Below are 24,563 nucleotides of genomic sequence, written 5' to 3'. Positions count from 1 at the left end.
TATAAAGTCTTTTTTTTTTTTTTTTTTTTTTGAGACGGAGTCTCGCTCTGTCGCCCAGGCTGGAGTGCAGTGGTGCAATCTCGGCTCACTGCAAGCTCCGCCTCCCGGGTTCACGCCATTCTCCTGCCTCAGCCTCCCGAGTAGCTGGGACTACAGGCGCCCGCCAATGCGCCCGGCTAATTTTTTGTATTTTTAGTAGAGATGGGGTTTCACCGTGGTCTCGATCTCCTGACCTCGTGATCCGCCCACCTCGGCCTCCCAAAGTGCTGGGATTACAGGCGTGAGCCACCGCGCCCAGCCTTTTTTTCTTTTTTATACAAGGCCTCACTCTGTTGCCCAGCCTGGAGTACACTGGTATGATCACAGCTCATGGCAACTTCCACCTCCCCTGGCTCAGGTGATTCTCTCATCTCGGCCTCTTGAGTAGGACTACAGGTGTATGCCACCACATCTGGCCAGTTTTGGGTTTTTTTTTTTTCTTTGTACAGACAGGGTCTCATTATATTGTCCAGGCTGGTCTTGAACTCCTGGCCTCAAGTGATCCTCCTGCCTCGGCCTCCCAAAATACTGGGATTACAGGCGTGAGCCACTGCATCTGGCCTAAAGTCATGAATAAAACAGACAAAATTTCCTGCTCTCGTGGCATTTATCATTTAGTCAGGGAGGAGACAAACATTCAACAAAATAAATAAGCACTATGTGTTATGAAGAAAAATGCAGATGGCACTATTGGGTGATTTAAATAGGTGATCAGGCCGGGCACGGAGGCTCATGCCTGTAAATCCAGCACTTTGGGAGGCCGAGGCAGGTAGATCACGAGGTCAGGAGATCGAGACCATCCTGGCCAACATGGTGAAACCCCGTCTCTACTAAAATACAAAAAAAATTAGCTGGGCGTGGTGGCATGTGCCTGTAGTCCCAGCTACTCAGGAGGCTGAGGCAGGGGAATCACCTGAACGCAGGAGGTGGAGGTTGCAGTGAACCAAGATCACGCCACTGCACTCTAGCCTGGCCACAGAGCAAGACTCTGTCTCAAAAAAAAAAAAAAAAAAGGTGTTCAGAGAAGAAGATGCAGGCCAGGTGTGTGGTGGCTCACACCTGTAATCCCAGCACTTTGGGAGGCTGAGGTGGGCAGATCACTTGAGGCCAGGAGTTTGAGATCAGCCTGGCCAACATGGTAAAACCCTGTCTGTACTAAAAACACAAAAATTAGCCAGGCATGGTGGGCACACGCCTGTAGTCTCAACTACTCAGGAGGCTGAGGCAGGAGAATCACTTGAACTCGGGAGGTGGAGGTTGCAGTGAGCTGAGATCACACGACTGCACTCCAGCCTGGGCAACAATGTGAGACTCTGTCTCAAAAAAAAAAAAAGAGAAGAGGATGCGGATGCAGGCAAAACACATGGTACATGCTTAACCCATGGGCTCCACTGCTCTTATTCTTGTTATTATCATTACCACTATTATTATTTGGCATATTAAAGGCATTTGGTGACCCCTTGCTGTCTCCAGCATTAAGTAGCCTCAGCTTAGCATATAAGACCCCCTGCATTAGGTCCTAAATTCTTCTTCTTATTTTTTTGAGACAGAGTCTCACTCTGTCGCCCAGGCTGGAGTGCAGTGGTGTGAACTCAGCTCACTGCAACCTCTGCCTCCTGGGTTCAAGTGATTCTCCTGCCTCAGCCTCCCGAGTAGCTGAGATTACAGGCGCCCACCACTACACCTGGCTAATTTTTATATTTTAGTAGAGACAGGGTTTCACCATATTGGCCAGGTTGGTCTCGAAATCCTGACCTCAGGTAATCTGCTCACCTCGGCCTCTCAAAGTGCTGGAATTACACGCATGAGCCACCACGCCTGGCCCTAAATTATTTTTTAATTGAGATATAAATCACATAATATTCATCCCCCCACCCTGTTTTTTGAGACAGGGTCTCACTTGTGCTGCCTAAGCTGACGTGCAGTGGCACGATCACAGTTTACTGCAGTCTTGACCTCCCATGCTCAAGCAATCCTCCCACCTCAGCCTCTCAAGTAGCTGGGACTGTAGATGTGCACCAGTATACTCAGCCAAATTTTTTTTTTTAGATGGAATCTCGCTTTGTCACCAGGCTGGAGTGCAGTGGTGCAATCTTGGCTCACTGCAACCTCTGATTCCCTGGTTCAAGTGATTCTCCTGCCTCAGCCTCCCTAGTAGCTGGGATTACAGGCACGGGCCACCATGCTTAGCTAATTTTTTCTGTATTTTTTAGTAGAGACGGGTTTTCACCATGTTGGCCAGGATGGTCTCGATCTCCTGACCTCGTGATCTACCCGCCTCAGCCTCCCAAAGTGCTGGGATTACAGGAATTTTTTGATTTTTTTATCGAGAAGAGGTCTCACTATGTTGCCCAGGCTGGTCTTGAACCCCTGGACTCGAGCAATCCTCCTGCCCCGGCCTCCCAAAGTGCTGGGATTACAGGCATGAGCCACCATGCCCGGCCATATTCACCCTTTTAAAGTGTACAGTTCAGCGATTATTCATATATTTATAAACTTGTGCGACCATTGCCACTATCTAATTCCAGAATATTTTCACCACTCCAAATAGAAACCCTGTACCCATGAGCAGTCACTTCCCATTTGTCCCTCCCCCAAGTCCCTGGCAACCACTAATCTACTTTCTGTCTCTATGGATTTGCCTATTCTGGACATTTCATATAAATGGAATCATACAGTATGTGGTATTTTGTGTCTGACTCCTTAAAATACTGATTTTGTTTGTTTTAGAAATGGGGTCTCACTACATTGTCCAGGGTGGAGTGCAGTAGCAACTCACAGGCTCCATCCTGACACTCTATAGCCTTAGCCTCCCAAGTAACTGGGACTACAGGCACTTGCCAGCTTGCCCAGCTCTTAGCCTCACCATTTTTTTTTTTTGAGACAGGGTCTCACTCTGTCACCTAGACTGGAGTGCAGTGGCATGATCTTGGCTCACCGCAACCTCCACCTCCCAGGCTCAAGTGATTCTCTTGCCTCAGCCTCCCGAGTAGCTGGGATTACAGGGGCACACCACTACCGCCCGGCTAATTTTTGTATTTTTAGTAGAGATGGGGTTTCACCATGTTGGCCAGGCTGGCCTTGAACCCCTGACCTCAAGTGATCCACCCGCCTTGGCCTTCCTAAGTGCTTGGATTACAGGCGTGAGCCACTGCACCTGGCCCAGCCCCACCATTTATTATTATTCGTTTTTCAGATCCTAAGGTTGCATTGCTCTTCTCCAATCACATTCTGCATTCATTGAATATCCTTTTCCTCCTCTTGAGCTGGTTATGCCACATGACAGACAGAGAGACTTGTCTGTCCATTCAGGCCTCTCACAAATGTCATGTCTTTGTGAAGTGCCCCAGGTGTTCTCTAATCCCAGAGGGTCTCATTTCCCCTTCCCAGACCCCTCCTTTATTTCAGCTTGCGGTGCTTATTATTATTTTATTTATTTATTTTGAGCCAGAGCCTTGCTCTGTTGCCCCAGCTGGAGTGCAGTGGCGTGATCTTGGCCTATTGCAACCTCTACTTCCCGGGTTCAAGTGATTCTCCTGCCTTAGCCTCCCAACTAGCTGGGATCACAGGCGTGCACCACCATTCCCAGCTAATTTTTGTATTTTTAGTAGACCCAGGGTTTCGTCATGTTGGCCGGGCTGGTCTCGAACTTCTGACCTCAAGTGATCCACCCCCCACTCGGCCTCCCAAAGTGCTGGGATTACAGGCATTAGCCACCGCACCCAGTCTGTTATTATTATTTTAATACATTTACTTAATTTTAACCTTCCTACTGCACTGTGACTGCCACAAAATCACCGATTTTTTTTATCCTTAGCCTAGAGACTTGAACATAATAAGTGCTCAACAAATATTTGCTCATTTGCATGGCATTGCCGTAATACAGTGGCTTTAAGTCAGGGGGCAATTTTGCCCCCCAGGGGACATTTGGCAATATCTGGAGACAGTTTTGGTTGTCCCGGGGGCACAGAGGTGGCATGCTTCTGGCATCTAGTGGGTAGAGGCCAGGGATGCTGCTAAGCCCCCTCCAACGCATGCACAGGACAGCCCTAACAGCAAAGAATCATCCTGCCCAAAATGTCAATAGTGTCAAGCTTGAGACACCTTGCTGTAAGCTAATTAGTGCTCATTGTGAATAGGTTAGCAAAAAGGAACCCAAAGAGATCAACCTACCAGTCTGGCAGAAAATCTCACTAGGAAATGTCATGCCTTCTTTTTGTTGTTGTTGTTTGGTTGGTTTTTTTAGGAGCGGAGGCTGACTTTAGTGCAAAGCTCTTTCCTAATGTCATAGAGGTGCCCTGGGAGCCCAGATGGTATTTTCACCACACTTGTTCACCTTTAAGAGTGGCAACTGACCTCTCAGGAATCCCTGAAGTGCTAGGAATGTAACTCTGTTAAGGAAGAAAACCCAGGCCTTTTTAAGTCCAGCAAAATGTCAAACGTGAATTGTGTTCCTGGGAAAGGGAACGGGAAGGGAGGTGTTTTGTAAAGTACCCTCTCCTGGCTTCCCCCATGGTAATGAAACTTCAGAGCTGGCTCTGGAATAAATGATTCAAGAGAACCCGAGGCCCTATCTCCTGTTCCTTTAAAACTTGCAAAGGAGCTTTGAGAAGGATTCTGTTCGCCACGTGCTTCTGTGGGCAACTCATTTGCAGGAAACTCACTTGCAGGAAATTCATTTGCCGGAAACTCAAGGCACTGGTATCACTTAATCATGAAAACAGCGGCCCCATCGGAGCAGAAGTTACTGGCTTTAGAGTCACATTTTAGGTTCCTACTCATCCCATCAAACCAGTTCTTGTGACTGACATGGAAATTAGGTAATATATGCCCTGAAAAGGAAAAGTAGGAGCAGTCTGAAGGAGTTTGACGAGGCAAGAAATAGGGTTGACATGCTATTTTAAACAGTTTGTCCTTGGGGTAGAATTACCTGCCAGACTGACTGGGATCTGGTAGTGGTATGTGTACTTGAAAGAGCTACCTTTAGCACAGCTGGCAGAAATATAAATGCCAAGTAGAGGATTCCGAGAGGCACTACCCCCTCTTCTGGGCACTCTCCAATTCTTGTGCCATTAAAAAAAAGGAAGGTGTGAATGCATTATTGTCATTACTATACCATTTATCCAGTAAATGAACATTTTCTGGGTTCTGTATATTTGACAAAATGCCACTACGTGAAGTCATTTCTTCCATCCAATTTTGATGAAAGCTCTTAAAGACAGAAACATATAGAGAGTACTTGGCACACTGTGAACTGCAAAAGTGTTTAATGATGACAGTAATTAGGATAACGGAATAATATGTGTTGAGTTGATAGTTGGCAGCATTTTAAATATATTAAGAAAGCATAAAAAAGGACCATTTAAAAACGAGGTGGGAATCCCCAAAGTAACAATGGTCTTGTTAAAAGAACTGGAAAAAGACTGCTGTTTGTGAGAAATATATGTTTCAATCAAACTAAAAATTACTCTAAATTGGATTACTTGCCCCAAAGCTCATTTTCTGTTGTTTGTGAACCCCATTCACTCAATCATTCCTGTATTCAACAAACATGACTTTCTTTTATCATTTGTGGTTCTTATTCCATTACTCCTTCCTTTTTTTTTGAGATGGAGTCCAGCTCTGTCTCCCAGGCTGGAATGCAGTGGCACTATCTCGGCTCACTGCAACCTCTGCCTCCCAGGTTCAAGCGATTCTCCTGTCTCAGCCTCCTGAGTAGCTGGCATTACAATCGTTTGTCACCAAGCCCAGCTAATTTTTTTTTGTATTTTCAGTAGAGACCATGTTGGCCAGGCTGGTGTTGAACTCCTGACCTCAAGTGATCTGCCCACCTCGGCCTTCCAAAGTGCTGGGATTACAGGTGTGAGCCACCACGCCCAGCCCATTATTCCTTCTTTTATTCCACAGACATTTACACACTCTCCTACTGTGTGCCAGGCATTGCTTTAGATTCTAATAATTGAGCAGCAAATGATCCTTGTCCTTGGGAAACTTAGAATCTAGTGAAATATTCATTCTTTCTTTCATTCATTCACATATTTACTGTGTGCTCACGTGTTCTGGGGATACAGCAACAGAAAACACAGGACCCTCAGATAAACGAATTACATTCCAGAGGGTAGAAGGGAAAGCAAGGGCAAAGGTCTTGAGACAGCTGTGAGCATGGCTAGAGGCCAGTTAGCAAAAGTGACATGACACCATCTGTGTCCCCTCCCACTCTGATAGGGACACATAACATTTTCTCAATTTTTCCTAAAAGACTACAAAAAGTCTCTTCTTTCCAAACAGTTTGCCGCCCTAAATCCTTCCAGTATATTACTTGGGGAGGTGTCACTAGATCTGTGTACCTCTGTTTCTCATTATGTGACTCCATTCTGGTTTCTTGCAGGTTTTTGTTTAAAGGAATGGTGGCGTTATTTATTTAAAACAGGCTTTAAAAGATACGGTTAAAACAGGGTAGAAAACCCTCACGTGGCCCACCTGCAATTCCTACTAACTTAACATAGGTCCCGCGTCTGAGGAATCCCCCTAGGTCCTAAATCTTTGGCAGCCAAGTCAAAAGTGACTACGACTCCGGGACTATAATTCCCAGGAGACACTGCGTCCGCACCCTCTGCGCATGTTCAACCTTGGTGACTGCATAAGGCAGCAAGCCCAAGGGGCTGGGCTTGGGCCTGAGCGGTGCATCGGGGCGGGGCTAGGGGCAGGGCCAGGGAGGGGGCGGTGCTGCCGGCACCGCCCGGAACACGCTAGTGGAGCGGAAGATGGCGGCGGCGGCGGCCGCTGCAGCCGGGACTTCAGTTGGGCTGAGGCGGAGGAGCCGCCGCTTCTGACCTCGCTCTGGCTCCGGTGCGCGCGGCTGAGCGCGTGCGAGGCCCCGCGCGTCGGGCAGGGGCGGCGGCGGCCACCGCGCGCCGCCCTGAGGAGCGCCCCAGCGGCGGCGCGACTGCGGCTGAGGAGAGAGCCGGCTCCGGGCCTCCGCGTCCTCCTGCTCCCCCGGCCCCCCGCCTCCTCGGGGGGGCGGCGGCGGCGATGTTCTCGGTCCTCTCCTACGGGCGGCTGGTGGCCCGCGCCGTGCTCGGCGGCCTCTCGCAGACCGACCCCAGGGCCGGCGGCGGCGGCGGCGGCGACTACGGGCTGGTGACGGCCGGCTGCGGCTTCGGGAAGGACTTCCGTAAGGGCCTCCTCAAGAAGGGCGCGTGCTACGGGGACGACGCGTGCTTCGTGGCCCGGCACCGTTCCGCGGACGTGCTCGGTGAGTCCCCGACCCGGTTCCCTCGCCCCAGCCTCGGATCCGCCTCCCGGGGACTCCCCGCGCGGGGCTTCCCCAGTTCCTCCCGGCGGCGAAAGGAGCCAGAGCGCTCACATGGAGGGAGCCAGAGCGCTCACATGGAGGGAGCGCTTACTATGCGCCAGGCGCCGTGCCAAGCGCTCCGAGGCGCGTTTTCCGCTTGAACGACCCCCATTTTAGAGAGGAGGAAACTAAGGCGCACAGCGGTCAAGTCGTGTGCTCAAGGTCACAACCCGAGAGTGTGACCGGTCTGTCCGAGTCCAGAGCCACACTCTCGGTCCCACTCGGCCGTGCCAGCCCTGGGCGGCCTCGTCCCCTCCCTGGGCGACACCTGCAGGCTCCTAACCTCGTTCTGGTTCCCTCTCCGCGTGCCCCGGGGATCCCTGCCTCTTCGCGTGCTCCCGACACCACAGCCCGGCCCAGGCTGCGGGATCGCCGGCAGACGGGCAGTCGTGAGCCCCCAGACAGCCCGGCCGTATTCTTTCGTCGCCTGGATGGTGACCAAATCTTCACCCTTTTCGGAGTGTGGCGGTGGGGGCTGCTGGCTTGGCGAAAAAACCCTCACAGCGTTTTCTCCCAAATTGATCTTGTCCACTTGCGGTCACTTGGGGGTTGGCAGAGTCTCCTTGATCCAAAATAGAATGGTCGAGCCTACTTGTAGATTGCAGCCGGGAAAGCTCTGAGAATTGGTCACAGCCTTTTCTGGCCACAGGTGCTCCCTGAGGCCTATTCCAGTTATACCTTTTGGGGGTGGGAGACTACGGAGAGAGCTGGCAGAAAGGGCTAAATATAGTTCACAAGCAATCAGAAACTTTACCATAATGTACGCCTTAGGAGATTTTGTGTATGCTATGGGATATTGTGCCGTTAAAACTCTTTGAATGAATAAAGCAATGCGCTCGCTTTGAAATTGAAGGACGTGTTGTCATTGAACTTGGGTTCAAATGTCACTTTGATTTCCCTTCCCAGGTGAGACTAAGTTTTTGGTTACTTTAAATTTCGTATGCTGAGGCAGAGTTTGGCATTGGAACAAATGATTCTGTAACTTTTTTATGACAGTAATTATTTTTTAATCTGATCTCAGAATAATTGCCTAGTATCTTTGGTTCTACCACATGTAGTGTTTGTGAACATGGGACTGGAAAGGTTGTTCTCAGTTTAATTTATGAATGACCCCATTACCTGGGTTGAAGAAAAAGCATTTAATGTTTAGGCAACGCTATTGATATTAACATGAGAGGGAGACTTAGAAAGGTCCTGCAGCTTGCAGATTGAAATTGTACAAATCCACCCCGAAGTCAGCTGTCAGTGGCTGTCTTTTCCCTGATACATTTAGAAGTGCCTCACTCAATGAGCTTGTGACCTGTGCTGCGTTTTTTTTTTTTCAGACGGAGTCTACCTCTGTCACTCAGGCTGGAGTGCAGTGGCGCAGTCGTGGCTCACTGCAGCCTCCGCCTCCCGGGTTCAAGCGATTCTCCTGCTTCAGCCTCCCGAGTAGCTGGGATTATAGGCGCCCACCACCATGCCCAGCTAATTTTTGTATTTTTAGTAGAGATGGGGTTTCACTGTGTTGGCCAGGACGGTCTCGAACTCCTGACCTCGTGATCGGCCTCGTGTTCGCCTCGGCCGCCCAAAGTGCTGGGATTACAAGTGTGAGCCTGGCCCCTGTGTTGCTTCTTAAAGTTGTGTTCATAACATAGGATAGGGGATAATGAGCCTCTAAGGTTCACCTCATAAATCTGTATGCTGGGCTGCACGTGGTGGCTCACTCCTATAATCCCAGCACTTTGGGAGGCTGAGGCGGGTGGATCACGAGGTCAAGAGTTCAAGACCAGACTGACCAATATGGTGAAACCCAGTCTTTACTAAAAATACAAAAATTAGCCGGGCGTGATGGCGCATGCCTATAGTCCCAGCTACTCAACAGGCTGAGGCAGGAGAATCGCTTGAACCGGGGAGGTGGAGGCTTCAGTGAGCCAAGATCGTGCCACTGCACTCCAGACTGGGCGACAGAGCGAGACTCCGTCTCAAAAAAAAATAAAATAAAAAATCTGTATGCGACTTTTGTGAAAGATCCGTGACTTGATTGATGATTTGGGGAGTATTTAAATGTATCAAATTCTATATGGAAGCTTGATTTTAAAATTTTGGAAGGCTAGACCGGGCGTGGTGGCTCACGCCTGTAATCCCAGCACTTTGGGAGGCGGAGGTGGGCGGGTCACCTGAGGTTAGGAGTTCGAGACCAGCCTGGCCAACATGGCAAAACCCCGTCTCTACTAAAAAATACAAAAATTAGGCAGGTGTGGTGGCACACGCCTGTAGTCCCAGCTACTAGCGAGGCTGAGGCAGGAGAATTGCTTGAACCTGGGAGATGGAGGTTGCGGTGAGCCGAGATCACGCCACTGCACTCCAGCCTGGGTAACAGAGCAAGACTCCGTCTCAAAAAAAATACAATAAAATTTTGGAAGGCTACCTTCTTAATGGAGTGGGATATTTACAAGAATTGGGGGGATTTTGGTCAAACCCATTCTAAAAAAGTATAAACATAATTTCATGCCCTGACATCCTGGTGGAAATCCAGTGAACTTTGATGCTCAGCTTTGCCACTTAGTAGCTTTGTGATTTGTGGTCTTGGGCAGAGCCTCTCTTGAGTCTCCTTTGGTTTATCTGGACTAGGGGATAAAGGGAATGGACGACCTGACCCTTAGTGACTACAGCTTCTGACCATCATATCACATTTTCTTTTGTTCTTTTCTTTTTTTTTTTGGTGGGTGGGGGGTGCGGGTATGGAGTTTCGCTCTTGTTGCCCAGGCTGGAGTGCAGTGGTGCGATCTCGGCTCACTGCAACCTCCGCCTCCCGGGTTTAAGTGATTCCCCTGCCTCAGCCACCTGAGTAGCTGGGATTACAGGCGCGCGCCATCACGCCCGGCTAATTTTTGTATTTTTAGTACAAACGGGGTTTCGTCATGTTGGCCAGGCTGTACTCAAACTCCTGACCTCAGGTGATCCACCAGCCTCGGCCTCCCAAACTGCTGGGATTACAGGCATGAACCACCGCGCCCAGCCCATATTTTCCTTTTGCTTTGAATAGATGGCACCCTTTGTTCTGCACCTCAAATGACAGGTGTCACGGGCACCTTCGGTAGATTCCTGTTTTGTATGTAGCACTAAACCAGTGGTTTTTAGCTTTCCTTGATTCACGACCCCTGAGGATCAGGACCCTGTGCACAGAGATAAAATTTTGCATGGGCTCTTAGGAACTTTGCTGACTCCATGACTCCTCTGATACCACCTAGAGGTCCATGCATAGGAATCAGATCAAGAACCCCAGCTCTGTACCGTTGAAGGGAATGCCAGCAGACACAGTCAGATAGTGGTAGCTGATGTGACCAAAAGGTGGTTGTTAGCCATGTTTGACAAAGATCAAGCATGCACATATGCAAATGGTGGGGGATAGGGGCAGTGAAGGACAGGTTCTCCAGGACTGTCCTGTTGTGGAGGAGCTCTTCCGGACAGCAGTCTTGGAAGCCACCTGAAATAACTTCATGAGTTGGCCTCATTTGATCCTTGGCTGTCCTGAACCAGTTCATATGATGGTGACTTCTATTTTATTGATACTGTAAAAGGTGATGACTTTTTTTTTTTTTTTTTTTTTTTGAGATAGAGTCTTGCTCTGCCACCCAGGCTGGAGTGCAGTGGCACGATTTTGGCTCGCTGCAACCTCTGCCTCCCAGCTTCAAGCGATTCTTGTGCCTCAGCCTTCCGAGTAGCTGGGACTACAGGCATGTGCCACCTCACCCGGCTAATTGTTTGTATTTTTTTAGTAGAGATGAGGTTTCGCCACGTTGCCCAGGCTGGCGTCGAACTCCTGACCTCATGTCATCCACCTGCCTCAGCCTCCCAAAGTGCTAGGATTACAGGTGTGAGCCACAGTGTCTGGCTAAGGTGATGACTTTGAATGACTCTTTAATACTGCTGTCTACTCTAGAGGTTGGAGTTACAACCTGAATTACATTAAAAGGCTATGTTGAGTAATAACGTTACGTTGAACTTAAGTGCTTTTGAACCTTTTGGTTCTGTAGATAATTAATTTTCTTTGAATTGACACCATATTTATTACTGAGTATCCGTGTAACAGATTATTCACTGTGGTCATCTAGGACTCCTTGACTGGAATGAAAGCTGTTTCTTTCTTTTTATATGAGAAAGAGAAAGCTCTTTTGTTTCTTTAATTTAAAATTGATCTGTCCTATTAGTCATGCAGTGACTAATAGTACTTGGTGCTTCACAACATTTTGTATAGTCCCCACTGTATTTCTTTTCGGAAAAACTGACTATGTTGGGTGTGGTGAGACATAGGAACCACTCCTATCATTCTCTAGAAAATTGTCAAAGGTGCTTTCTCTTTACTAGGTCCAACAGGAGTAAACCAGTACTAGTGGGAGCCGTGTACACTTTTCTTGTTCCTTCTTCCCTGTGGCTAATTCTGAGTTCTCTTATTACTCTATGTGGCATGGCTTCCTAGGTACACAAAAATATGAGAACTGCATGTTATAATACCTGGGCTTCCCACAGCCTTATGCTACTTAACAATATAATCAAAGACTGTTGAGAATTGTAACACTTAGAAACCTTGGAGTCTAGTTTTTTTCACCTCACTGATGAGAAAACAGGCCTCCAGAGAGTCAGATGACTTCCCCAAGGTTACTCTACTAGTTATTGGTGGAACTGAGGCTGACACCTATCTCAGTCTCTCGTCTGAGACTCCCTTTCCCAGCCCTGTCCCCGTTAGACCACTGGTCAAGTTTTCTTGATGATGTATGTGAATTAAAAACCAGTCAGTCTCCTGATACTTTTGTCCTTCGAATGCTTTTCCTGGGTGTGTGTATGTGTGTGTGTTTATAACTTCTTTATTCACTCTGACTCATAACTGATGTGCAACAAAAACTCCTCTGCATGCTAAACCACAGTTTAGAGAAACCACTTATTTTAAAAATGGCAGCCTGGTCTGTGCCATATAAATTTTGACCTCTGAATATTGAGTTGTAAAGTATTTATTATGAAACTGTGGGATGTTTATTTAAGCTTAAACTTGAAGCCTAAAAGTGAAATTAAAATAATTTCATATCCCAGCCTTTGGATCTGATTTTGATCGTGGTCAGGATTTTGAAGTGTTTTTGTGAGTAATGTCAGTCTTAAAAGTAGTTGTCTTAAGGTGTAAAGATCATATGAACAAAATTAAGATCTAAATTATATTTAGGAAGTGAATGGATGAGGTAGAATTTGGTGTTCTCAAACAGTCATGATCATTTTAATGTACTTATAGAACCTCTATTCTGAAAGTGAGTTGTCCTTTTAAAAAAGTAGTCACCTTCAGAGTGTGTGTGTGCGCCCACTGACTTCAGTCTTTCAAGAAGTCCTCGTTGGAATTTTCCTCAGCTAGATTTCAAGCCATGTCAGGACACCAGTCTCATTATATTACCATAATTTTCTTTTCTTTTTTTTTAATTTTATTTTTTTTAAGTTCCAGGATACATGTGCAGGACATGCCATAATTTTCTTAAAGTCAGATTCCAGCATCATCTACCTGTTGATAGCAAATATGACCTTGAGTGAATTTTTTTTTTTTTTTTTTGAGACAGAGTCTCGCCCTTGTGCCCAGGCTGGAGAGCAGTGGCGCGATCTTGGCTCACTGCAACCTCTGCCTCCTGGGTTCAAACAATTCTTCTGCCTCAGCCTCCCAAGTAGCTGGGATTACAGGCACCCACCATTACACCTGGCTAATTTTTGTATTTTTAGTAGAGACGGGGTTTCACCATGTTGGCCAGGCTAGTCTCGAACTCCTGACCTCAGGTGATCCACCTGCCTTGGCCTCCCAAAGTGCTGGAATTACAGGCGTGAACCACGTGCCCAGCCCCTTGAGTGAATTTTTAAAAACTGATATGTATAATTCACATTCCATAGCATGTATCCTTTTAAAGTGTACAGTTCAGTAGTTTTTACATTCACAAAGTTGTACAGCCACTGCCACTATCTAGTTCCAGAATGTTTTTCATCACCCCCCAAGAAACCCCCTATCCATTAGCAGTCACTCCCCATCTCCCTGGCAACAGAAAGCAGATTCTGTCTGTGGATTTGTGTTTGAGACATTTCATACAAATGGATCGTGTAATATGTGGCCTTTTCCTTAGCATGTTTTCCCTTAGCATGTTTTCAGAGTTCATCCATTTTGGAGCATGTGTCAGTACTTCCTCCCTTTTTATGACTGAATAATGTTCCATTATATGTATATACCACATTTTGTTGATCCATTCATCTGTTGATGGCCATCGAGTTGTTTCCACTTTTGGCTATTGTGAATAGTGCTATGCACATTTGTGTGCAAGCTTTTGTATGGACATGTTTTTAATTTGAGGGGATATATACCTAGGAGTAGAATTGCTGGGTCATATTGTAACCCTGTTTAACTTTGTGAGGAATATAGCTGTTTTTTTATGTAGCTATATAATATTAATATACATATAATTATTTTATATAAGGGAAAATACTTTAAAAATTGCAGCAATCAAATATATAAATTCTGAGATCAATCAGTACTTTAAGTATGCCTGATTTCATAATGAGCTGTGTGCTTCCAAGAGAAAATTGTGGAATATTAATAAGGAAGTGTGAGTGGATTTAGTAAAAGAGCCATCTAGGACTAATGAAATAGCAGGGTTTAGGAAGCCACTGACTAGTGGCTTTCTGACTATTCTGAGTGGTCTTTCATTCTGTAATACATAAGATTACAGGGTTGATGGATAGAGGAGGTTTGCTGTTTGCTTTTTAAACTTCTGTTCCTTGGTATTTTTCTCATTTTGCTATATAGGTGTGTTGCAGTTTTATAAGTTACTTATTAAGGTACCTTTATTTTTGAAGTCATTTCTTCATTTGTTATAGCTTCAGAGCTACTTTTCCTTTGTTCACAAATCTTTTGAGATTTTCTAGCTTAGTTTAAAATTTTCCTAACTTACAGTTTATCTCTCGATTTGTTAACAATCTCTGTAAAGGATTCTGGTTGAATCCTTTTGTAGTGCAAGTAATTGAATTTTAGAAGCATAACTGTTTATTAAGGAGGTTTTAAATTGTAGCAGAAGGTAGATTACAGATGCAAGCTGTTGTGAAGCTTTTTTTTTTTTTTTTTTTTTTTTTTGAGGTGGGGTTGCTGCATGGGAGGAGGCTGCACCCTGAACTTTAGCACTGGTTTGTGAAACTGGGCAATACATAACCTGAATGGTTGCAACAGTATCCAAATGGAGTGTGTACTAGTGTGTGACACCAGAAGCACTACACCAGGTTAGAATGTGACCTACAACCATGTCCTTTGAGTAGCTCAAATGCTAAAGTTAAGTTCAAGCTAAATGTCAAATTCATTTTATGTTCCCATGCCTTTTAGAGAGAGGTCTTGCCTGGGGCTTTAGGTTCAGAAGTTTTAGGAAAATGCTTTGCAAAAGTAAGTTAGCAGTATTTTATTTCTAAAGAAATTTGACTTTTCAAACTGGAAGTTTTAGTTTATGAAAAATAATGTGAGTTTGCCTTTCAAAATTAGTTGTTAACTTTTGATCTCTTTTTAAGAAGTGATGTCCTGGATCCTAATTTTTTGTTGTTAGTAATAAAATTTATGAGTCAGTCTTGTTTGGGAGTTGTCATATATTTTAAAAATCTGATAGGGGCTGGGCACGGTGGGTCACAACCTATAATCCCAGAACTTTGGGAGGCCAAGGCGGGTGGATCATTTGAGGTCAGAAGTTCAAGACCAGCCTGGCCAATATGACGAAACCCCGTCTCCACTAAAAGTTTAAAAAAAAAAAAAAAAGCCGGGCATGGTGGCGAGCACCTGTAATCCTAGCTACTAGGGAGGCTGAGACATGAGAATCACTTGAACCTGGGAAGCAGAGGTTGCTGTGACCCGAGATCGTGCCACTGCACTCCAGCCTGGATGACAGAGCCAGTCTCTGTCTCAAAATAATAATAATAATAATAATCTGATAGGGAGTTTTCTGTCTCCCTGAGAACTAAAATAATTTGTTTCCTAACAGTTCACAAAATTGCATATCATAAATCAAGACTTTTTGTGAAAGCTGACCTATTGCAGAGGGCATTAGGCTAACACACGACTTATTCATTTCAACTTGAGTTGACAACTGGCACAGCTCTTTCAATTTAGTTTAAAGTTTTTAAAGAAGAAAAGAGATGCTAAATGTTTTTGAATAAAATCTCTAACAGGAAAAATCCCCAACAGGATTGGGGATTGAGGATTGGGGAATGGGGAAGGACAGAAGCTTTTCTTTAAGGAGTAAAAATGCTTCATTCTTTTTTTTTTTCTAAGCCAGTTGTTTCATATCTGACACAAAACATGATTCTCCCATCCTTCTAGTGCTTTATATAGTGCCTTAGAAGTTACAAAGCATTTTTATGTTTTACCTTATTTAATCTTTGTAACTACGAAGCTGCTGCTCTTATCTCCACTTAATGTGAATCTGTTTCCTCATCTATAAAATTGACACATCAAGTAAGGGTGGTATAGTTAGTATTATATTGGGACTTGAACCTAGGTCTCTTGCTTGCATGTCTAATGCTTTTAAATTTTTTTTTTTTTTTTAAATTATTGTGGAGACAGAGTCTCTCTGTGTTGCTCGGGCTGGTCTCAAATTCCAGGGCTCCAGCAATCCTCCCACCTCAGCTTCCCAGAGTACTGGGATTTAAGGCATGAACCACGTGCCCAGCCTGTATAGTGCCTTTATTTATTTATTTATTTATTTATTTATTTAGAGACAGAGTTTTGCTCTTGTTGCCCAGGCTGGAATGCAATGGCACAATCTCGGCTCACCGCAACCTCCGCCTCCCGGGTTCAAGCGATTCTCGTGCCTCAGCCTCCCGAGTAGCTGGGATTACAGGCATGTGCCACCACACCCGACTAATTTTGTATTTTTAGTAGAGACAGGGTTTCTCCATGTTGGTCAGGCTGGTCTTGAACTCCCAATCTCAAGTAATCTGCCCGCCTCGGCCTCCCAAAGTGCTGGGATTACAGGTGTGAGCCACCGTGCCTGGCCTGTGTAGTGCTTTTAAATAAATGGATGTTTAGTGCTTATAAAAGTAACACAATCTTCAGAGAAGTACCATATAAAACACCTATAAATCATAACTCAGCTATAGTAAGCTATAGTCATTGTGGTTTCGTCTAGCCTTTGTGTATATAATTGTATACATGTTATTAAAAAACATAGAATACACGTTGGATTAATATGCATTCTACTCTGTAAAGCTTTTAAAAAGTTGCAACAGTGTGCAAATGGAGTTTGTAATAGTGTATGACTCCAGAAGCATGCTGGAGTGCGTGTTTCCATACTGGTAAGCATAACTGCATCATATTCTCCTGCATGTATAGCCCATCAGTTACTAAACCAGTCCTCTATTTGTAGTTATTTAGGTTGTTTCCAATTTTCTGTTATAAATAACACTAGAATGAGTATCTCTTTACATCTGAATATTTTCTCAGGGTAATTCCTTGAAGAGGAATTCCTGGGTCAAAGCCTATGAGCATTTGCAAGGCCTTTGATATAAAGATGACCATAGGGCCGGGCGTGGTGGCTCACGCATATAATCCCAACACTTTGGGAGGCCAAAGTAGGCAGATCACTTGAGGTCAGGAGTTTGAGAGCAGCCTGGCCAACATGGTGAAACCCCGTCTCTACTGAAAATACAAAAATTAGCTGGGCGTAGTGGCGGGCGCCTGTAATCCCAGCTACTCAGGTGGTTGAGGCAGGAGAATCACTTGAACCCGGGAGGCAGAGGTTGCGGTGAGCCGAGATCATGCCACTGCACTCCAGCCTGGGTGACAGAGTGAGACTCGTCTCAAAAATAAATAAATAAACAAATAAATGAAAACTTAAAATTACGATAGGTCCTCCAGAAAGGTTATATATTACTTTCCCAACTGCGGTGAAATTGCTCTCATCAGCAAGCTTATTGTTGATCTTGAGTCTGTCTCACTTAAGAATTTATAAATTTACTAGGTTCCTAAATAGTTGTTTTTGAGGTGAATAAGTTCTAGAATGGATTGAATTGTTGGTATGAATCCTAAGGACTACAAAATGACTGCAAAAACTTTGCCAGAGACTACAAAAGTGACTTCCTACAAAGAGTGCTTTCTGCTGAAGGGCCCAGTACTATTTTTACTTGGCGAATTCCAACACACGTTTGCACTGTTCTCGTATTCATTAACAGAGTATTTTGAAGAGAAAGGGAATTTATTTCTTTTTGGACTACTCTGTACATTGTTATCTTTTTTGTTTTTTGTTTTTAAGACGGAGTCTCACTCTGTCACCCAGGCAGGAGTGCAGTGGCGTGGTCTTGGCTCACTGCAGCCTCCACCTCCCGGGTTCAAGCGATTCTCCCTCCTCAGCCTCCCTAGTAGCTGGGACTACAGGCACATGCCACCACACCTGGCTAATTTTTGTATTTTTAGTAGAGATGGGGTTTCACTGTGTTGGCCAGGCTGGTCTTGAACTCCTGACCTCGTGATCCACCCACCTTGGCCTCCTAAACTTCCGAGATTACAGGTGTGAGGTGAACCACTGCACCTAGCCACGTTGTTATCTTTCAAGGATGCTGTTATCTAGCAAGTTTTTTGACTTACCAAAATTAGTCTATGCTGTCATTTGAGGTGAATGCAAAAGGTTGGCTGGGCTGAATGAGGCAAACAAAAAGTGCTTCTGTTTTCATATCTGCTATGTTTGAATAGCAATTTGGGGCAAGAAAATAAGATTTAAGGTATTTCGATAAGAGCTAGAAAACTGTTTATGGCCTCTAGGTTGACCACTAATTGGTGATGGAACCATTAGTGTTTCTATGAAATTAGAAAGTCTAAATAAGGATGCCTTATGTATGCATTGTTCTTAGAAATCCATTTCTCTTGGTTTTGAGAGGCCATTTTGATCCTGTCATTTTTTTATTACAATACACAATTCACCAAACAATCAATGGTCTTTGAATAACAAGGTTAGTATGTTTTGTGGATGCCTGAAACTCTTTAGTATGAAACCCTATATAGGCTATGTTTTTTCCTGTACATTCATACACACCTGTGATAAAGTTTAATTTATGAATTAGGCACAGTTAGAGGTGAGCAGCAATAATTACTGTACAATTCTATACATGAGTATTTATAGATCATTTGACTTCGTAAAGTCAATTAATACTAATTTATAACCATCTTTGTTGTTGTTGTTGTTGTTGTTGTTGTTGTTCCAGGATCTTGTGCTTGGCCATCATCTTTTATTCTTTTAGTAGGATTTCAGATTGAAAAGTGGTTGAGGTGTTTGTTAGTGGCTTTAAGAAAAACTTTGCCAACATTTTAGTTAGGTGTTTAAAACTAAAGTGAAAGGACAAGGGGCAGTGTTTCCACTCTCTAAATCATTATTGAAACTTCACTGGAAATATACATGTGGCAGTGCAATAAGGACAAGAGATAAATTGGGAAGCCAGAAATGAAGGCTTTGTTTCAAAACTAGTTCATGCAGTAAATGTAATATTGTATGTGAAATGCAAAGTATAGCCCTATTTGTTTTGTTTTCTTTTCCTAAGTGAATGAAGACAGGATAGCCCTATTTGTTAGCCTTTGTTTATAAAGTTTCTTAAACTGGCTCTTTTTTTTCCTGCAGTGTGACTTATAAGTCCCACAGTCTTGGATCCGAGAAAGGGACTCTAGAGAGACTGTGTCTTCCTGCCCCTCATTTCACAGATGAGGAAACTAAAGCTTAGAGAAACGATTTGACCAGTGTCTTAGGTCCAGTTAGTGGCAAAGAAAGTTGGGAGCAGTGTTATCTCCAGACTTTTCTTTAATGCTCTTTCCATCAGCTCAGCCCTCTCTTTCTCTTTTTTTATTTTTATTTATTTTTACTTTTTATTTTTTGAGACAGAGTCTCACTCTGTCGCCCAGGCTGGAGGGCAGTGGTGTGATCTCTGCTCACTTCAATCTCCGCCTCCTGGGTTCAAGCAATTCTCCTTCCTTAGCCTTCCGTGTAGCTGGGATTACAGGTGCCCGCCACCATGCCCGGCTAATTTTTGTATTTTTAGTAGAGATGGGGTTTCACCATGTTGGCCAGGCTGGTCTTGAACTCCAGACCTCAAGTGATCTGTCCACCTTGGGCACCCAAAGTGTTGGGATTACAGGCGTGAGCCACCGCGCCTGTCCTCGGCGGGGACAGGGTCTTGCTCTGTTGCCCAGGCTGGAGTGCAGTAGCTATTCTCTACACAGGTGTAGTTGTAGTGCACTGCAGCCTCGACCTCCTGGACTGAAGCCATCCTTCTGCCTCAGCCTCTCAAGTAGTTGAGACTACAGGCTTGAGCCACCTTGCCTGGCAGCCTTCTCTTTGAATGGCCTGTTAGAGGAACATCTTGTAGCGAGTTCTGACCCAGGGAATGACACCTTGTGAAACGCTAGGATCCATTACTAGACTCAGTCCCTTTGGAGTTTTTGGCTGAAAGTTTGTATACCAGATATTGGTGTTCTAACTTTTCAGTGTGGTCAGCTGAATTCATTGTTTATTGGTTGCTTCCTATTAGTCCCTGACAGTTGTTTTAAAGACCAATGAACAAAACAGACTTCAACCCTGATGTTTCATAGTCCTGTGGGGAAGGCAAACATGCACAGGACCGGTGTGAAAGAATATGCATGAGGGCCGGGCGCGGTGGCTCACGCCTGTAATCCCAGCACTTTGGGAGGCCGAGGCGGGCGGATCACGAGGTCAGGAGATCGAGACCATCCTGGCTAACATGGTGAAACCCCATCTCTACTAAAAATACAAAAAATTAGCCGGGCGTGGTGGCGGGCGCCTGTAGTCCCAGCTACTCGGGAGGCTGAGGCAGGAGAATGGCGTGAACCCGGGAGGCGGAGCTTGCAGTGAGCCGAGATCGCGGCACTGCACTCCAGCCTGGGTGACAGAGCGAGACTCCGTCTCAAAAAAAAAAAAAAAAAATCGCATGAGATTGTAGGGGCACAACGTCAGGCCTTAAGAGATGGGTTTTTCAGTAAGCTGAGGCAAATGAGAAGAATGGGAATACTCCAGATTGAGGGCTCAGCAAAGGCAAAGTAGATCCCCAAAACTACAGCTGTTTCATGGCTGGTAGGGTCGGCATAGGGGTCAGTGTTGAGAATTGATGTTAGAAAATAGACTGAGACTAAATTGTCATGTTAAGGAATTGGGTGGTTTTTTTGTTTGTTTGGTTTGGTTTGTTTTTTGCGGGGTAGGTGGGGAGGAAGCTATAGAAGAGGTCTTTGCTTTTGAAGAGGCAGCACATTCAAATGGTACAGAATTTAAAAGGTGTTCAGAATTCGAGAGTGCACAGTGAAGTCTCACCACCCTTGTCTCCAAGCTACAAAGTCCTCTCAAGAGGCAACCAGTGTTACTAGTTTCTGTGTATCCTTCTAAAGAATATTTCACATATACAAGCAAATAAATACATATTACATGGAAGGTATTTGACTAGAGGAGTAACATGGACATTGCGGTGTTGTAAAAAACAAATCGATACAGAGGATGTAATGGGAGAACAGGAGGCAAAAGACCAGTTACGAGCTACTGAAATAGTCTGAGCTAGAAGGGGCTTTACCTAGGGCAGTGGGAAGTAGTTGAGCTTCAGACTCCTGGTAGGCTTGGTGATAATTGGTCAGAGGATGAAAGAGAAAGAGGAGTGGAAATTGAGTTAGAGGTTTTGCACTTGGAAGATGCCTTAAGGGTTCTAAGCCTGGAAGTATGTATGGGTAGCTGGGCTGCCATTAATTAGGGTGGGAAATGCAAAAGGAAGGATCAAGTTTGGGAACAGAAAATGGGATTGCTTGGTACAAGAGGCATTTTACAGGCAGAACCATCAGGCTTGTGGAATGCTTCCATCCAGCTGGACCATTGATTCTCATTAGAATCGCCTGTGCTGAGAGGCCTAGGCCCACCCTGGCCACACCGATTCAGGGAGTAGGGCTGGGGTTCCATAGGTAATCTCATTGTGCGGCAAGGGTGGGGAATCATTGGGCCAGGTACTAGGCCAGCCAGTGGGGATGAAACAACGGTTAGCTGTGTGAGACTCAGCCCTTTGGAGGCTCACAATATACGGGGGAAGAAAAGAGAAGGGAAGATCGCTATAAAGGCACTGGTATTATTGTAGTGACGAAGAAAATGGTTAGGCCCATGTATGTATTCCTCATAGTTTTAGGATTTCCCATGTAAAATGAGAAATCTTTGAGTTGGAATCCTGACACAGGAGGCAGCAGGCTCTGAAGTATTTGCTAAGTAAGGTTACTTCAGAGTCCTTCTGGGGAAAATATTCTTTTCAAAGTGCAGGTAAATCCTTTTTTCCTTGTTATTTTTGGAGACAAATATATGTTTATTAGTACTTGAAAATGTTACTATTGAATGTTTAATGGAATATTGAATGGTGGTGGATGTGTGACTGAAAGAGCTGAATGGACTACTTATCTTTTATGCATTATCTCTGAGTGGGCATTGACTTTTGGTTGTGACCACAGACTAGTGTTTGTAGAGCTGGCAGCCTGCAAACATGGGTCAAAGACTCTTTTTTTTCCTGATTGCTGCAGTCTAGGCTGGTCTGTTTGCTGCTCGCTGGCCTTTCTTAGAGATAGGCATAACTCTAACTTGCTGAATGTTGGCTGTGAGCGGAGCACTGGTAGGTGTTCTGAAGAGGTTATCCTCGTTCCTCACACCGGCCCTGTGAAATCGAGGATACGACTCCATTCACAGGTGAAGCTACTGAAGCTCAGAGAGCTGCCCAAGGCCATGCTTAGCACATCTTGTTCTGGGGCTGGAGTTTGAACCCAGATCTGCCTCCAGAGCCTGTGTCCTTGCTCAGTATCCCACACTGCCTTTCCAGTTAGAAAAGATCATTTTAGATTTTCTTTTAGGGAGGTGATTTTGGCTGATTGTGACTTCTACTTAGTTATTAGCTATTGCTTTTGTTTTAATTAAGGGGTTTTGCTTAACTGTTAACTATTAGTTAAAACAAAAACTTAAGCCTTGTTGAGTTTGGTAGCCTCAGGCCAGCCTTTCCTTCCAGGGACCTCCTAAATGCCGTAAGCTCTGCACTGCATTGTTTGCGCTGATTAATGGTGAGAGGTTCCTGGCATGAATATAATAGACATTTACCTGGAGGTCAAGTTTCCCTGCTCTTGGAACCCTCACCTGCTATGACTTGTACTTTATTCATGTAAGTCAGAATCCTAGGGAATTGCTCAAAATGCCTGTCTTGTCAGCCTCCTCTCCTACAACTCATTTTCTTTCATCCTTCAAGGCTCATTTCAGACACTTCTTCATTAATCCTTTTGATTCCTTCAGCTATGCATAATCTGACCTTCTTTGCTTTTGTTTTTATTGGTGCATATTTTGCTTTATTATAGTCATGTATCTTGAATCTCCCTAAACTGTCCTCCCCAACCAAAATCATCACTTCATTTTAAGTTCCCATATGCAGGAAATATTTTATTACATATAAATCTTTAGCTCCCTTTCACCATAGTGTCTTGCATACAGTAAATGTCCAATAGAATGTTTTGAATAGTTTTAATATTAAATGTAAGTATAGAATGTTGTTTTCACCTGATTTACGTAAATAGTTCTTGTCATCCTTCCCACGAAAGTAACATTACTCATTGCTAAAAAATTGGAAAGTATGGGCCAGGCACGGTGGCTCACGCCTGTAATCCCAGCACTTTGGGAGGCCAAGACGGGGTGGATCACAAGGTCAGGAGTTCAAGACCAGCCTGGCCAAGATGGTGAAACCCCGTCTCTACTAAAAATACAAAACTTATCCCAGCATGGTGGTGGGCGCCTGTAATCCCAGCTACTCAGGAGGCTGAGGCAGAGAATCGCTTGAACCTGGGAGGCGGAGGTTGCAGTGAGCCAAGTTCATGCCACTGCACTCCAGCCTGGGCGACAGAGTGAGACTCCATCTGAAAAACGAAACAAAACAAAAAAAGTATGAAAAAGAAAAAAAAAGTACTCATTGTCCTACTACTCAAAGATCATTACTTAGTTGAACAATGTATAGAGTAAAAAATATAGGCCAGGCGTGGTGGCCCACGCGTGTAATCCCAGCACTTTGGGAGGCTGAGGCGGGTGGATCACCTCAGGTCAGAAGTTTGAGACCAGCCTGGCCGACATGGTGAAACCCCGTCTCTACTAAAAATTCAAAAAATTAACTGGGCATGGTGATGGGTGCCTGTAATCCCAGCTACTCAGGAGGCTGAGGCAGGAGAATCTCCTAAACCCAGGAGGTGGAGGTTGCAGTGAGCCGAGATTGTGCCATCGCACTCCATCCTGGATGACAAAAGTGAAATTCCGTCTCAAAAAAAAAAAAAAAAAAAAACAATGTATATATACACATATACATATACGTGTATATATATATATAACGTGTATGTATATATGTATATATACGTGTATGTATATGTGTATATAAATTAGTGTTCAGAAATTAAGAGACAGTTCTACACTTGGCAGGCTATTCAGAGGAATGATGTTCTCATTTAAAGGAAAAAAAAAGTTACATTTGTGCCAGGCCGCATGTGACTATAGACCTCTCCCAGAGGGTGCCTATTTTAGTCAAGGCCAGCCCTTATTTTTATAGAGGGTGAAGAAAGCAGTGGGTAAATAGTATCTTCTTTGGGGTTAGGTCAAGGATATATGGCTTGTCATAAATATCAGGTTGACAAGAATTCTAGATCTAATCTTGTAAATTATAAACAGAAGGAAAATCTTCTCCCCAGCCTAAAGGGCCAGTACAAGTAGGCACATATCAGATAGCTGGTCTTTAATTGCTTGTTACTTCCTTACTTAATTTTTGAATTATTTGGTATTGTGTGACATTTTCTAACACCTGAAAACAAACTGAAGCCACAGCTTTAATAGAGGCCCTTACTTCTGTAACATAATTAGTGCCCTGCCTCTGCTGTTCATAACTTACAATAAGTATGACCTCCCAGATGATTTGTTTGTTGCCTCCTCCTGTCCAGAAACATTGCTAACAGCATTTGGCATTTGAGGAAGATACTGTTGCAGGCCAGAAAGGAGTGAAGTGACCTTTTCAGTAACAACCTTCAACTCTGCAGTTTGTGGAAGGCAGACCAGTGATTCATACCAAGTCTGTAAGTTGCACAAGTTCCCAAGCCACAGTTGAGCCAGAA

General features: G+C 44.7%; 1 protein-coding gene across 1 annotated transcript in view; it reads left to right on the top strand.

Annotated features, from left to right (window-relative positions):
• The first annotated feature begins 6,769 nt into the window (after nucleotides 1-6,769).
• The window catches only part of PPTC7 (protein phosphatase targeting COQ7), a 48,508-nt gene continuing 30,714 nt past the window's right edge, over nucleotides 6,770-24,563 (top strand). The window contains exon 1 of the mRNA XM_031000983.3: nucleotides 6,770-7,294. Within this exon, the coding sequence (XP_030856843.1) occupies nucleotides 7,072-7,294 (223 nt within the window). The 5' untranslated portion in view covers nucleotides 6,770-7,071. The remainder of the gene's footprint in view (nucleotides 7,295-24,563) is intronic.

This window comes from Gorilla gorilla, chromosome 10, assembly GCF_029281585.2.
Source record: "Gorilla gorilla gorilla isolate KB3781 chromosome 10, NHGRI_mGorGor1-v2.1_pri, whole genome shotgun sequence".
Classification (NCBI taxonomy): Eukaryota; Metazoa; Chordata; class Mammalia; order Primates; family Hominidae; genus Gorilla; species Gorilla gorilla.
Note: the sequence above shows the minus strand (reverse complement) of the source record. Positions and strands in the feature narration are given on the sequence as shown.